Genomic DNA, 15324 nt, shown 5'->3' on the forward strand with positions numbered 1-15324 from the left:
CTTCCCTATATAACCAGGGAACGTGAAAATGTGAAGTTCATTTTCTAGCCAGGCAGCTGCTGTGAGCAGAATCGGTATAAATGCTCACTGGAAATTTACTTTATTAACCAGTTAAGTATGTGTTCACCTGCGGTATAAAAACCACCTCTAATTATAAACAGTATACTCTGGACAAGTTTTCTTTTTAAACTCAGTATATAGAGAAGCTAGAATAAAAGCAGTTCTTTGCCAGCTACTCAGCCCTTTGGCCAAGTTATCTTGAATAAATAATCTTAAGGTTTCTTAAGAAAGAACTCTTACTCTTCATACTCTGGTCTTTGCAGTGCTTTATAACAGCTTTTGGGTGCAAATTTTCCTCGGCATCCTTTTGCAGTCAGCTTTTTACAGGTAGGTAGTGCTTAAAAAGTTACCGAGGATTAAAGCCCAGGTCCTTTTCTTTTTCCTCCATCTAAAGGTAGGTGAGTTTGTCCCCTTCGTGGCGATACTGGCTTCCGAGGCAGACTGTAGCAGGTGGGCCTGGGAAGGGTTCTGTCTCATCGCCAGGAGAGGCTAGGGAGGTCACAGCCCCCAAAACCTCTCTGCGTCCTGTGTGGGGCTGCCTTCTTCCTTCGTGTTGTCACCAGTATTGTTCGCTCACAACGTAAAGAGGCAAGGTGCCCCTTGGGCTGAGGCCTGAGAGTGCTTTCTGGTTTGTAAGGTCTAAATACTTGAGGGTTTTGGTCTTTCCTTTTGAAGTTCTTCAGGGGTCTGAAAGTATGGTTGAATGTGCCACATACAGGTAGGTTGTCAGCACGCGCAGAAATTTGTGCTTGTAAAACTTCGACATCTTTTTCCCCTTCTGCTTTCTTTTTTCTCATTTCCCCCTTTCTACAGACACTGAGGCTGAGGGAGGATGGTCGGCACAGGCAGAACTGTTCTGTGCCCTCAAACCAAAGTATCCCTCCTCCCCCCACCTGTCCAGGCACGACTGTGCATCGTGAACATTTCTTCCTACATCAAAATTCTGGGGTTTTTTGTTTTATTTAAACCAAAGGGGGTGTCCTCCTCTCTTGCAGGTCTTCAAAGCATCCCTTTGGGGTCTCTGGGCAAGCAGGGGCCTCTGGCCTGCCGCTTGCTTCCCTTTTCTCCCTCGGGGAGGCTGTGGTTATAAAATCAGAACAATAGCAAATCCTAAATGGCAGAAGCTATTGTGGACTGAACACAGCTGAAATCTAGTAGTTTCCTGTGTTGCTTTCTAGCGTAGCTTCCTGCCTCCATGTCTCACACTCACAATTGAGGCCCTGCCTTCGCTTCAGACCTTGAAGAGTCCTATTTGATGCTAATTATTTGCAGTCATGATTGAAACTCACTTAGGGAAAGGATTCCAATGTCAGGCTGTGGGGCTGTTGCTCCCCAGCCCCTCCCTAGCCGTGCATGTGGACTTCTCTCGTCTGAAAGGTTGGTGGCTCTCGCTCGGGGTCAGTGCTCTCTGTCATGTCCTGGCTGGTCTCTGAACACATTCCTGTTGCGTTAAGACTTGAAAGATTTGTAGATGTGTGATGTGCAGGCGCAGGATGCTAAGAGCTATGTTACTATTCTCGGTTTGTAAATTGTCCTTTTGATACCATCTTGTTTTCTTTTGTAGGTATAAATAAAACACTGTTGACAATAAGGTGTGAACTTTTTATTGCTTGAAAACAATCTGACTAGTCCAGCAATAGTCCTTTTCCCATTTTTACCTGTGTTAAGACCAAGTTTGGGGGTGTTGGATTGAGTGAGTGCCTTGGCTAGCACCAGAAAATGTGAACGGGGGGTCATTGGTTGTAGTGCAGAAATTTGTCACAAAGCAACAAGCCTCGTAAAGGGCTCGGCTGCGCGTCCTCTAGTAAAACAGCCCTAGCGGTGCCCACCTGGGGGGAGGTGTGTGTGCTGGGCCGCCGTGGCCGTGGTAACGAGGCCTGATCAACTTCTAAGGTGCGCTGGAAGCCGGTCTAGCCAGAGCTTGTAAATTTGGTTTGCCTGTGGCTTCAAGGCAGGTTAGGAGTGAAATAACATCGCGCGCCTGCCAGATAGCACCTTTGTATCGATTCTAACATCGATCTACCGAGAAAATGAAAATTATACCACAGTGTTGTCTGATGCTTGAGCCCTGCTCTTCATTTGGAGCATGAGTCTCACATTGGGACCTGAGGAGCTGTTGGTTGGTTGCTCGTGGGCTAGTACCTGGGGTTTCCGTTAACACTGTGAGGCACCAGAACTAATAATTAGCCCAGACTAGGCTTCCTCTGCGGAAGCCGGTGCACAGCCTGGCTGACGTCCGCACTGCGCATTCTCCTGGTGTTTCACTGTAGCATCTGGCTGGAGCCCTGCATGGAGTTGCCCGGGAAAAGAAATGGTTTGCCCCAAGTCCTGGCTGAGGTGTAGAGCATCCGAGGGTCCTCAAATTGGCATCGGAAGGCTTAACTTCTTTCCTTTGAGGACTGGAAGGAAATGGACATGAAATGAGTTCACCCTACTCCTTGATGGGACGGCTTGGCCCCTTGCTTCTAGTGCCCAGATCACGACGGGATTTCAGATGTCAAAGGGGGACCTTAGCAGGTCAAGGACAGACACCCCACCTTGGTTACAGGCTGTGCATTCAGCATCGGCCTCCATTCCTCCACTAGCCACGCCGCCCCCAGTTCCTCCTGACTGTCCATGTCCCTGTTTGCATGGATGACCTCGCTGAACAGTTTGGCAGGGAGCTGCTTCCACAGCTTCACCCCACGTAGCAGCCAGTGGGGTGGTTTTGTAGATGACCCCTCTGGTAGCTGCCCTGTCTACCCGAGTGCAGTGCAAACCCTTCAGGCTGGTGAAGGCTGACGTGACTGCTGGGCCCTGACACCATCAGGTTTACACGTCTGACCACACTAGCCTTTTTGTCCTTGATCACAGCAAGCTGGTTCCAGCTTTAGAGACTGCAGAAGCTGTTTTCCCTAGAGTGTGCTACATTTTCCTAAGCAAGCATGTCAGACGTCTTCTCTGCACGGCGTGTGCGTAATACATAGACGCTATATTCATGGCACTTCCTCAGTGCCATTACAACCTAACTGGTAACTCCCTAGCCCAGTGCAGCAACACCTCTCCCAGCACCTACCTTTGGTCACATACAGGTAAAAGAAGTCACAGTAGAAGATGGTTTGTACTACCCCAGACACCACTGCGATCTGGTCATAGAAATTCTCGGTCTGGTACCGCCTGATCCAGTTAGCCAGGTAGAGGGCCCGGTACAGCCCAAGGAAGAACAGGTAGTGAGTCGTGATGGTCTCGGCCTCGCCAGTCTTGCTGATCATGAAGAGCTGGGGCAGGATGGCCACCGACTCCAGGTAGATGGAGAAGGTCCAGAGGATCTGCGTCAGAGAGAAGTGGTCCGAGGAGGCTGGTCAAGACCCAGGAGGGACCATCTCATAAGAGAACTTAATCACCAACATAGTTTATTGGAAAGAATCTAGTGAAGTAAAAAAAAATCCTCAAAATGTTTGGACTATAATCATCCCAGCCCTCTCTAAATACAGAATACTTTTTAAAACAAACATGCTTCCCCCCACAACATAGCAAGAACATTTATATAGAACATAACTTTCAATTGTTGCCAAACATAAACCGGCCTTCACTAAGGCCATGGAGCCAGCATCAGAATCTAATGGGATGCATCTTGCCCCACAGATTCTTAGACCCCAGCCCCAGCCCCACTGAGCCGAAGCCCTCACTGCACTCCGGGTGCGCACATCAGCCAGGTGGGCGGCTCCCCTGAGCCTGGTGAGCCGCTCCGCGGGAGGCAGCGGAGGCGTGTGTAGCGTTTCTACCCGAGTCTCTGCACAGCGTGAAGGATGGTCACGGCATGGAAGGCCAGACCCCGCCGGGGGGCCGGAGGGAGGGAGATTGGGGAGCAGGCTGGGGTCACTCGGTGTCCCTGGCCTTACCTCCAGGGGCGTGAAGTTGTAGTTCTCAAGGAAGGAGAGGCCAATGACTGGGACCAGAAGAAACTCCAGGCGGAAAGTATCGTTCTCACTGTCAAAGGTTTTCCGAAATTTCCCGTAGATCATGTACACGGTGATGTAGGCGCAGAGGAGGAAAACCACCTAGGGGGAGACACGTGGGGCTTGCCGAGTGGCCTCCGGCCTATTGCTGGGCTTCAGGGCGCCCTGGAGTGTGTGTGCAGTGGCTCTGGGGCCCAGCGTGTTAATTTGTTCAGTCACTTTGTGCTGCTAATTGGGCCTGAGAGTGCTACGTGAAGACTGAAACCCGCTGCAGAGCCCTAGGCGATAAACCGGAGTTGGTTTTCAGTGGAGGCGACAGTGGTATTCCAGAGCTTTCACTTAACTGTTTTTTAAATTGCGGTAACGTCTGCACTGAGTGTAATCCAAAGGCATAGGGTCACACCTCAGGTGGGTGTCACCACACCCCACCCCACCCCAGGGCTCTCCAAACCTCCCTCCCTCGTCTGCATCAGGGTCCCGTCACGCGATGGCCGTCTTCTCGCAGGCGGTGACTGGGCCTCTGACCCACGCTGGAGGGTCTCAAACCTGAGTGTGCATCAGAATCACTGGCGGCTGCCCCTTCCCCGTTTCTGATTTAGTAGTGGGCCTGAGAAGCTGCATTTCTGGCAAGTTCCCACATAGTGCCACTGCTGCTGGGTCTTGGGCCACACTGAACTACTTGTACTTCAGGTCAGGTTATCTTCTCAAGGCCTCTTTCACGACAATGAGGCACACGTGCTCTGCCACCGCAGCCCCATGGGGAAAACTCATGGCCACTGTGACCATTTGATAAATGTCCCTGCACCAGTCAGTCTCCTCTGTGAGCAAGGTCCGTGCCCTGTCCACCGCGGAACCCCCCAGCCCCGAAATCACAGCCCAGCACAAACAAGTGCTGGACTGAAGGGGTGAATCAATGAAGAGGACATCACTTCTTCATTTCATAAATGTGGAAACTGGCTTCTTTGAGGTTCTGAGACCCCATTCAGCCATGCGAGGAGCCAGATCTGCAGTCCCTGCCAGCACTGCCCAAGTCAGACCCTTGGGCAGAGACCCGAACTAAGCAGGTGATACTCGCTGTGTATGTCTTGAATTTAAGTAGACAGTGATTGCAGGACCTCAGACTAAAGCCTCCACCGAGTTCAGCGCCCTGTAGGTGACAGCATCCGCCACTCCATGTCTCCTAGGAGCAAGATCCTTCCTGCCCAGAGTGTGGCATGATGGTAGGAGCTTCAGCACCCACTTTGTGTCAGGCAACGCGAGGATAGATCTCACATTCAGGACCAGCTATGTAATTTGTAGAGCGTCTATTAACATTAAGAATGTCAAGAGAGCAACAGTGGAATGTTAAACCAAGGATGGGGACCCTTCTGAGCAGCTGCACAGAGACACACCCGTGAAGCAAGGTCACAGGAGAAATGCAGAGCAGGAGATGGCACCCTGGATCTGGACCGTCCACCTCCAGATTTCATGTTGCAAGGGGGTGAGGAGAGGCTTGTTAAAATAACTCTTTACTGTCTGTGTTACCAGCACTGGTAAGGACTGAATTCTGGGCTCCTTCCACTAAACCAGGTCGCTTTAAAGAGCTGGGATGGGGGCCTCCCCGGTGGCGCAGCGGTTGAGCGCTGGGTTGCGATGCTGCCCGCAGCCTCTGCGGCAGCCGGTTCGATCCCCGGCTGCTCCCCGGTTCGATCCCCGGCTGCTCCCCGGCCGCTCCCCGGCCACCGGAGGAGGGTCCCACATGGCGCGCAGACCTCTCCTGCCACCCGCTGCTCCCCTCAGCAGTGTACCTCGGTCCTTCTGCCTGCTCTGCTCCCCACTCTGGCTCTGGTGAATTCTCTCACCCTCCTGCGCTTCTGACTGTCCCCAGTGCATGTATAAACAAATAAATAAAAATAAATCTTTAAAAAAAAAAAAAGAGCTGGGATGGACAGTTAAAATTCAAAAAAATGCCTTCCCTCCACAGGACCTAGCAGTTACAGCCCAGGGCCCGGGACATGGGAGTAGGAGAGGCGCCCAGTCTCTCCTGCACAACAGGGCCAGGCTTCAAAGCAGCTGCTTCTTACCGCAAAATCAAACCCAAACTGTGAACCTGCCCTATCTGCCTCCCCAGCCTCTGTCAGCAGCTCCCCCCACAGCGGCCCGAGCCTGCTGAGCTCCCACAAGGCTGACCTTCTTCGGCCCGTGCATCGTGGGCACCCAGCTTGTTCCTGTCTGAGGGACTCTGCATCTATTATTCCTCTGCATATGCTCTTCCTCTGCTCTTCACAGGCCGGATCCTCGTGTCACTCATATCTCGGCTTAGCCGTCACCTCACACCTCTCCAGAGAGGCCCTTCCAGAGGACACTCCCTGCAGCAGCCCCTACACCTTCTCTATCACATGACCCTGTCTTTAGAACTATTTTATGATTAAAGGGAAACATCACCTATTTTAATTTTTTTAACATTTCTTTTTTTTTTTTTTTAAGATGTATTTATTTATACAAGCACTGGGGTACAAGCCAGAGGCACGGGAGGGTGAGAGAATTGACCAGAGACAGAGTGGGGAGCAGAACAGGCAGAAGGACCGAAGTACACTGCTGAGGGGAGCAGCGGGCGAGACAGGAGAGGTGTGTGCGCCATGTCAGTTTCTCCCTGGCCGACCGGGAATCGAACCAGCACTGCAGAGGCTGCGGACAGCTTCACAGCGCTGTGCTCAACCCGCTGCGCCACCAGGGAGGCCCGCATCACCTATTTTAATTATTTCATGGCCTGACCCCTAACCCTAACCAAAGCTTTTCTTGCATGTTGGATTAGCTGTCATCCCAATTAGTATGAAGTTTCCAGAACAGGGACCGAGATCTCTAACCGGCACACAGCAGGCGCTCAATAAATAGGCGCTGGGCAGAAGGACAAATCACTTCACCGAAAGCGCAGGTTCGAACGGCAAACCTTCACTGAATGTTTACGGTGGCACCTCCTCTGTTCCCTCACTGCAGCAAAACTCTGATACCAGCTAGAATTCTCTTCATTTTGCAGATGAGGAAACTGAGGTACACAGGGGTCAAAGGCCTTGCTGCGCCCAGGCCCCACGGCTGCTGAGCAGCCTGGCTCCACAGCCTGAGTTCTCAAACTCACTGCCTGGGTTTGGGGGAGCTCGGCAGGCCCCACTGCCATGGTCGCCCCCCCCCCCACTCACCTTCATTACTGTATTGTAGATGGAGATGAAGTTGGTGAACAGGTCCAGGTACCTCGTGGTGAAGACAAGAGCAAACAGGATCTGGCTCTTCCCAGAGATGCCTGTGACCAGAGGGGACAGGCGACAGTGAGACGCGGACACGCAGGCCCACGCGTGCAGCTCACGAGGCCCTGAGCCTGGAGTCAGAAAGGCCTCCGGGGGTCCAGGGCACGTCACCCTGGGTGTTGGAAACACCCTTCCCTCACTCCAGGCCCTGCTGTCTCCTGAGGCCAGAACCGGCCTCCCAGTCTCCCATTCCCGGTGCCCCGGTGTGTGGCTATCTTGGCGCTTGCTCTGGGGAAGGTGTTGGGGTGGGGGACTGATTGTGGGGACAGGTGTTGAGGCCACTCTTTGCTCCACTGAGAGTCCTCACTGAGAGTCCTCAAAGCTCCATCCTTTGGGAAACAACCCTCGGACTTGACAAGGAGCTGATTTGCCAGGGAGCACAGTGCAGGTGAAGGGAGGTAGGCCCGGGGAACATTCTGGAGGGGCTGGGGGCACGTACCAGCTTCCTGCCTGCAGGGCAGTCTGAGCCTCATACTCCCCATCTACAAAATGGGACCCCCCCCCCCAGACGGAGAGACAGGAGACATAAGTGCCTCCTGGAGGCCCTCCTGGCACTCTGAGGGATGAGGGTTGCAGTGGGGCCGGCTGTGGTGAGGAGCCTGTGGGGGGCAGGACTGACCCAGTGCCAGTTCTGGGCTAGGCCTGTGTCAGGACAACCTACTTGAGACCTCAGCCCCATTGAGGAGGCTCCAGGAGGCAGCCCTGCTGCTCTCTCCAGGCTCGGCCCGGCAGCTCCTCTACTCACACTTTCCTTAGCACTTGGACGGTTTCCACGTTCTTGAAAGCAACGAATAATTCCCACCAAAGCAAGTCAGCCATGAAGGTCAGGACAGAGAAGGCCTGAGCCGGATCCTCACCAGATCCCCGAGGAGTCCCAGGCACTTGGGGCCCACCGACCAGGTGCAGCCCTCACTCCTACCTGACAGGTGGGGAAACTGAGACCCAGGGCACCACAGCAAGTCAGTGATGGAGGTCACAGCAGGTTCTGTTCCTCGGGGCCGCCAGGCTAGCACCCCCTCTGGTCCCTCGACTCCTCAGATCTTAGCAGACCTGTGCTGTTCCCTCCTGCTTTAGGTCCCCTTCCGAGCCCCCTCCCTGGCTCCCACACTTTGCAGGGCACCCCAGGCCCAACTCTCTGGCCTGCCAGACAAGGCCCATTCACCACTGGACCCCACCCCCTGGCCCCCGCCCAGGCCAGACTCCAGACTCATCTTCCATAGCGTCACCCTCAGACTGCGCTGCTCACCCCTCCCTCCGTCACCTCTGGGCTTTGCACCCCCGTGTCCCCCACATAGCACACCCTTTCTGGGTGACCCCTTCAGGGGTCCACTCTGCCCCTTGGCTCCCAGGAGGCGCCTGCGTGCATGTCTGGAGTCCCATGCCCCACACACGGTGGGCACCTCCGGGACACCAGCCGACAGAGCCACTGCAGGAGGCTGGGGCGGCCTCACTCCCACTTGGTGTGTCTGGCTGCCGCCAGGCCAGCCCAGAAACTTCTCCACCCCCGGGCAAGGCAGTCAAGAGTACTGGACAAAGGGGGGACCCCTCTCTGCTCCTTAGGCCTCTGTTCACCTGGCCAGGCCTGTGTCCCTTCTGGCGTGTCACAGCAGCCTCTGCCAGGTGCAGGCAGCAGGAGGAAGCTGGCCCAGCTTTCTGGGGTAGGGGGGACCTCTGGGAGGGAGCAGGGGAGAGTGGGGCAGGGAGGGAAGACCCTGAGAGCTGGGCACGCTTCCTGTGTGCCACCCTCACCACCACCTCCCACTCCCACCCTGGGCCCCGGCGCAGGCGCAGGGGACAGCCCTGGGGCCTCAAGGGAGTGCTGGCCCAGGGGAGCCGAGGGAGGGAGGGGTGTCACTTCCCCTGTTCCTGTCCTCTCCCAGCGAGCAGGGGCCGAGGGGATGGGGGAGATGGAGGCACAAGCCCACCCTCCTTCCACAGCCCCCGGGGCCTCTTTCTTTGATATTGTGCGGTTTGACGCTTTCTTCCAAAGAGTTGTGCAAAAAGTGTCAGGTCCCCCGAGCCGAGGGCCCCACCCAGAACATCCAGGCGCACCCTCTGCCCCAGCCCTGCAGGCTTGGCCCCGGGGCCACGGCGAGGTGGGCCCGCGGCGAGGCCCGCGGCGAGGTGACCCAGGCCCGCGGCGAGGTGGCCCAGGCCCGCGGGCCCCTCGCCTCCCGCGGGCGCCCCTCACCGGCGCAGCACTTGGACCTCCAGATCTTCCCCAGGAGCAGGATCATGGCCAGGAGGTGGCTCAGGTCGCCCAGGATCCGGAACACGTTCATGGTGCGGCCGGCGCCGGCGCCCGCGCGGCCAACTCCGGGGAACTCGGCGGCGGCCGAAGCGGCTGCCACGTCTCCGCGGCTCTGGGTCCCGCGCTCCGCCCGGCGCCCGCCCGCGCCCTCCCGGCCGGTGACGTGGCCAGGCCGGCCGCGGGGAGCCAGGAAGCGCCGCGCCCAGAGCCCGCCCCCGGCCCCCGCCCGGGCCCCTCCCGGCCGGCCCCCGCCCCCCCGCGCCCCTCCCCCCACCCCCTCCGTGCCCCCCGACCCCCCTCCCGCCCCGGCCCGGCCCGGGTCGGAGCTCCTGGAAAGCTGGGGGGGCTTCGGCGGGAGGGGGGAGCCGCCCGCCCCTCCCTCCGGCGTCTAGGGCCCCCCAAGGCCCCTCCCCACCCCGAACGGGTCCTGGGCAAAACCCTGGGCCCCCCTGCCACCTCTGGACACGGGCTGGAGACACTGGCGTCGGGGCCAAGTGGGGCTGGAGGGCGGTGCTGGGGGAACCTAGCCGGCTGGAAGCACCCCGTGAACGGGACCCGCCGCTGTTGTCTGTCGTGGGGCTTGAGCCCCTCCTTCTGGGGAAGGGGAGGGTGGGGCGAGGAGAGGAGCTGGCGCGGATTCCTCCTCCCTCTCAACTGTTAACTCGGGGTGTTACCTTGTCCCCACCTGACCCGGCTCAGGTGGACAGGTAGCCGGGTTTGGGGGCGCAGGTCCTGATTCCCACCAGGGCCCCAGCGCCTTCCTCTCTTGGCGCGGTTGTCTCTTCCATCAAATGGGCTCCTGAGGGTGTGAAAGCAGCCACCCTGGAGGACCCCGGCCCTCGCTGGCCTCCCTCTTCCTGGTAGGACTAGCGGGCACAGAGCAGCACAGCCAGAGGGACGCTGGGGGTGCAGGGTGTGGGCAGCGGGCTGGATGCGGGAGGGGTGAAGGACCCCCTGGGGAGCCGCCCTGTGCTGTGTGGCTTAAGCAGCTCGGCCATCCTCTCTGGGCCCTGGTCTCTGCGTCTGCGGGTGCCGTCAGCCCAGGGCCCTCCCCACCACCCGGCCCGGGCCCCACACAGGCTCCTCACCTGGCCCTGAACTGGGGCCTCCTCCCGCTCCCTGCGCAGTCAGAGGCTTTCCCGTGATGAACTCTGTGCCTCCCTTATCTGTGAGCCTCAGCCCCCTCATCGTGACGCTGAGGGCAGGACAGTACTTTGAGATTCAAGTACTCTGAGGCCCAAGGGCTAGCGGCCTCTGTACCGCCTGCTGGGAATGCAGACTCTCAGGCCAGCCCTGGGCCTGCAGAATCGGAATCTGCACTTGAACTAGGCCCCAGGGACTTGTGTGCCTGTGGGAGTTTGAGGGGCATTAATCTAAACACCTCTACGAGGGAGGTACTATCATTGGTCCCACTTTACAAAGGGGAAGCTGAAGCACAGAGTGGTTAAGTAACTTGCCCAAGGTCACACAGCCATTAAGTAGTAGAGCCTGGCTTCCAACACACGCTCTGACTCTAGACTTTGCTCATGCAGTTAAATCGTCCCCTTACCCTATGGGTTGTCAAGCACGATGACCGGCTCCCGGTTGTGAGAGGTAGGGAGCAGATGGTGGGCACCCATTTGTCAGGGAGGCTGCCGTGGGGACGCCTGTCCTGGCCAGGAGGTTGGGATAAGAATACCCTCAAGTAACAGCCATGGCTGAGTGCCGTGAGGGTTCTCTCTGTTCCTCCTGAATGGGCGCCCTGAGGCAGGCTTTGGGGTGACAGGCTCCTGAGGCTCAGGAAGGTGCGATGTGCTGGATTCGCTGTGCGAGGAGAGCCAGGCCCTGGGCAGCTTCTGAATGGGCCCCTTGTTTGTTCCCTGCTCCCCCCACAACCCCGCCCAGACGCCTCCCCCCCAGCCCGTGCCCAGAGAAGGCAGTGGCTATTTAAATCCCTCAGGTATGGCTGCGGTTCTCTCTGCCCCACCAGCTGGCATCTCCTGCTCCGCGCCCACCTTCTCCCCAAGCCAGGGAAAAGCACGTGCATTTGCCATTTGGTGAAACATCTGTCTCCTGGGAAGCAGCCCCAGCTGCCAGCAGGGGTGGGACAAGGCTGCCATCTCCTCTTCCTCTCCCAGGGGCCCTGACCTGGGCCGGGGAGGCCTGTGGAGGGGACACCACCAGGCTGGGTGACCTCAGGGCCAAGACCTCGGCCTGCACCTGCCTACTTGTCCCCCTCAGACCTCAACTTTCCCGTCAGTTAAATGGGAACAATGAAGACAGAAGTACTTGGTCCTGTGCACAGGTGCTCCCCCCAGTCACCCTGTGAAACTGATATCCCCTGTATCTCAAGACAGGGAGCTCGTCACCCCCACTTTACAGAAAAGGAGACAAAGACTCAAACTGTCCCTCGTTGCCCCAGGTCCCATAGATGCCCTTCCCCGGAGTCCACCGCTCTCCCCAGGGGGAAGAGGGAAAACCTCTCACTCATTTAAAACCCTTGGCTCTGACCTCCTGCCCCATCAGACACTATCTGTCCCTGCCACGGGGTGGTTTGGGGCAGCTCCCTGACACCTCACTCCTCACCCCGCTGAGCCTCCCCTTCCTGATACTCACAAAGTGTCTGCTCTAGGAACACAAGGAATGGGAGCCATGAGGGCAATTTCCTTAGGCTCAAAGGTCAAGGATGCTTTCCCCTCTTTAACAAAGCAAAGTGTGTGTTCAGAGTCAGATGTATGGGGGAGTTGCTCAACTATAGGAAAAAAAAGGTGTCTGTGATCCTTCTTCCTTCCTGCTCTGGCCCTTATTACATGTCATCACGGTGTCCGGCATCCTGCAGGCTCCTGGGCCCTGCGTGGGAGGACAGCGTGGCGGGAAAGTGGAAGTCACCATCTGAGGACACCCATCACCTCACTGCCCCCTTGCTGGCCTGGGAGGATGGACGCTCCTGGCTGAAGGAAGGAAGGAAGGAAGGAAGGCTTCCCAGTAGCCCCGAGGGCCCACCCAGCCCGGAAGTGGCGGCAGAGACCTTCCCGCCTCTGCAGGGCTTGGGCAGAGGGCAGTCTTTTCCTGCCCGCGGTTCTGTTCCAGGGGCTGGAGAAGCTCCTTGCCCCACCTCTGCAGTATCTTTTGAGTGACAGCAGCAGGCACAGTGGAGGACTCCATTTCACAGAGTGGGAAACCAAGGTTCCAAACCCCTCCTCTGCTTTCAATCCGAGCACATTTCTTTCTTTTTTTAATTTTTATTTTTGCATATAAGAACTGGGGTGTAGGGCCTCCCCGGTGGTGCAGCGGTTGAGCGCTGGGTTGGGAAGCTGCCCGCAGCCTCTGCAGCGCTGGTTCGATCCCCGGCCGCAGGGCGAGGGTCCCACATGGCGCACAGACCTCTCCTGCCGCCCGCTGCTCCCCTCAGCAGTGTACTTCGGTCCTTCTGCCTGCTCTGCTCCCCGCTCTGGCTCTGGTGAATTCTCTCACCCTCCCGCACTTCTGACTGTACCCAGTGCTTGTATAAATAAATAAATATTTAAAAAGAACTGGGGTGTAGGCCAGAGGTGCAGGGGGTAAGAGGATTCACCAGAGACAGAGTGGGGGAGAGCAGGCGGATCTACTGAAATACACTGCTGAGGGGAGCAGCAGGGAGACGAGAGGTCTGCTGCGCCATGTGGGTCAGCTCCCTGGCCAGGGATGGAACTCAGACCTCCATGGTGATAGCGCTGAGACTCAACCCCTAGGCCACCAGGGAGGCCCCGAAGTACATTTCTTTTTTTTTTTTTTTTTACTCTTTTTTTTTTAATAGAGGCATGTTTTATTTATTTATTTATTTGTTTGTTTGTTTGTTTTGTTTATACATGCACTGGGTACAGTCAGAAGCGCGGGAGGCTGAGAGAATTCACCAGAGCCAGAGCAGGGAGCAGAGCAGGCAGAAGGACCGAAGTACACTGCTGAGGGGAGCAGCGGGCGGCAGGAGAGGTCTGCGCGCCATGTGGGACCCTCCTCCTGTGGCCGGGGAGCAGCTGGGGATCAAACCGGCGCTGCAGAGGCCGCGGGCAGCTTCGCAACCCAGCGCTCAACCGCTGCGCCACCGGGGAGGCCCCGAAGTACATTTCTTAACCACCAGTTGTGCACCACACATCTTGCAGATTGAACTTGGACACAACCTTGAGGAATCCTGGGGCACCGAGGGAAGTGATGCCTGCTCCTGGTTGAATGTGGTGCAGAGAAGGGCGCTTGCCTTAGCTTGGGGGGAGTGCTGAGGGAGAATCGCAGTTAGGAAGGCTTCAAAGTCTGCCCTGATGGGTTTTGCAGGATGAGTAGGAGCTTTCCTCAAAAACAAAACCTGGGGGAGGAGAGTAGAATCCCATGTAGGAGGAGTTATGAGTGCAAAGGTCAGAAATACCACCCAACACTCTCCCAGCACTTTCTTTGCACGGGTCTTGGGGGACTGGGTGGGCCCCTGGGGCTACTCTAAGAAAGGCCAATGAAAGGAAGAGAGGTTGGGGGGAAGCAAATGGACGAGTGTCCAGGTTAGGCAGATCTTTGTTCCAAGTCTCAGGGTCCGCCAACTACCGGCTCTCCGAATTTAGGCAGTTTATTTCATCTCTCCTGGAGTAGTATTTTCCTCAGTAAGCTGGAGAGAACCCCAGTACTGCCTTTCTAGGGTAGCTGTGGCGGTCAAACCTAGCAAGGCCTCTAAAGCGCTTTGCAAGGAGTAAACCACGCCACAGAGGCCACTTGCTTGCGCCCCTGCGGAGAACAAAGCGTGTCCAGCAAAGCAGAGCCGGGAGCAGACACAACACGGGAGCCCTGCGCGCTCAGAAGCCGCCGCCTCCTTGGGGGTTTATTCCCGGAGAAGTGCAAAAAAGACAATTAAAAATAACCTCGCGGCCGCGGGGGGCCTTCTGGGGTGCTGGCAGGGTGCTGCGTCTTGATCCCAGCGGTGGCTGCACGGGTTTTAGAAACATGTGAAAATTCACGCGTTGTGCTCTGCAGACGCGCACCTTACTCTGCGAACGCCACCTCAAGATGAGAAGCGTCCTAAGCCCGCCCGACGCCCCCTCCCCTCGCGGCGGGCGCCTGGCAGTAGCGCCCACCGCTGCTCCCGGCACGCGGCGCGGGCACCCAGCGCCCAGCGTCCAACGCCCAGCGCCCTGCGCCCAGCACCCAGCGCCCAGCACCCTGCGCCCAGCACCCTGCGCCCAGCACCCTGCGCCCTGCGCCCAGCACCCTGCGCCCAGCGCCCAGCACCCTGCGCCCAGCACCCTGCACCCTGCGCCCAGCACCCTGCGCCCAGCACCCTGCACCCTGCGCCCAGCACCCTGCGCCCAGCGCCCAGCACCCTGCGCCCAGCACCCTGCGCCCAGCACCCAGCGCCCAGCGCCCAGCACCCTGCGCCCAGCACCCTGCACCCAGCGCCCAGCGCCCAGCACCCTGCGCCCAGCGCCCAGCACCCTGCGCCCAGCACCCTGCGCCCAGCACCCTGCACCCAGCGCCCAGCAGCCTGCGCCCAGCGCCCAGCACCCTGCACCCAGCACCCTGCGCCCAGCGCCCAGCACCCTGCGCCCAGCACCCTGCGCCCAGCGCCCAGCACCCTGCGCCCAGCACCCTGCGCCCAGCACCCTGCGCCCAGCGCCCAGCACCCTGCGCCCAGCACCCTGCGCCCAGCGCCCAGCACCCTGCGCCCAGCACCCTGCGCCGGAGTCGTGCGCGGGGCGCAGGCGAGGTTCCCACGGCAACCGCGAGCCGCTCTCCGCGTCCCCCGAGTGACGAGGCGCGAGCGAAGACCCGGAACCGGATGGCGAACCGGAGCCACGCGGCG

At 58.0% G+C, this 15324-nt stretch overlaps 2 protein-coding genes across 2 annotated transcripts; one reads left to right on the forward strand and one right to left on the reverse strand.

Annotated features, from left to right (window-relative positions):
* Positions 1-1565: 1565 nt before the first annotated feature.
* KDELR3 (KDEL endoplasmic reticulum protein retention receptor 3) lies at positions 1566-9637 on the reverse strand. Its single transcript, XM_037513576.2, has 5 exons — positions 9471-9637; positions 7175-7275; positions 3942-4100; positions 3116-3368; positions 1566-2459 (listed from the first exon to the last, which is right to left on the reverse strand). The coding sequence occupies exons 1-5, from the start codon at positions 9559-9561 to the stop codon at positions 2419-2421; spliced, it is 645 nt and encodes a 214-aa protein (XP_037369473.1). The 5' UTR covers positions 9562-9637; the 3' UTR covers positions 1566-2418.
* A 4894-nt stretch (positions 9638-14531) lies between these two features.
* On the forward strand, positions 14532-15272 carry LOC119248183 (proteoglycan 4-like). Its single transcript, XM_037515162.1, has one exon. It carries the CDS (start codon positions 14532-14534, stop codon positions 15270-15272), a length of 741 nt encoding a protein of 246 aa, XP_037371059.1.
* The last annotated feature ends 52 nt before the right edge of the window (positions 15273-15324 follow it).

Source organism: Talpa occidentalis, unplaced genomic scaffold (genome assembly GCF_014898055.3).
Source record: "Talpa occidentalis isolate TD23 unplaced genomic scaffold, MPIMG_talOcc4v2.1 talOcc4.16, whole genome shotgun sequence".
NCBI lineage: Eukaryota > Metazoa > Chordata > Mammalia > Eulipotyphla > Talpidae > Talpa > Talpa occidentalis.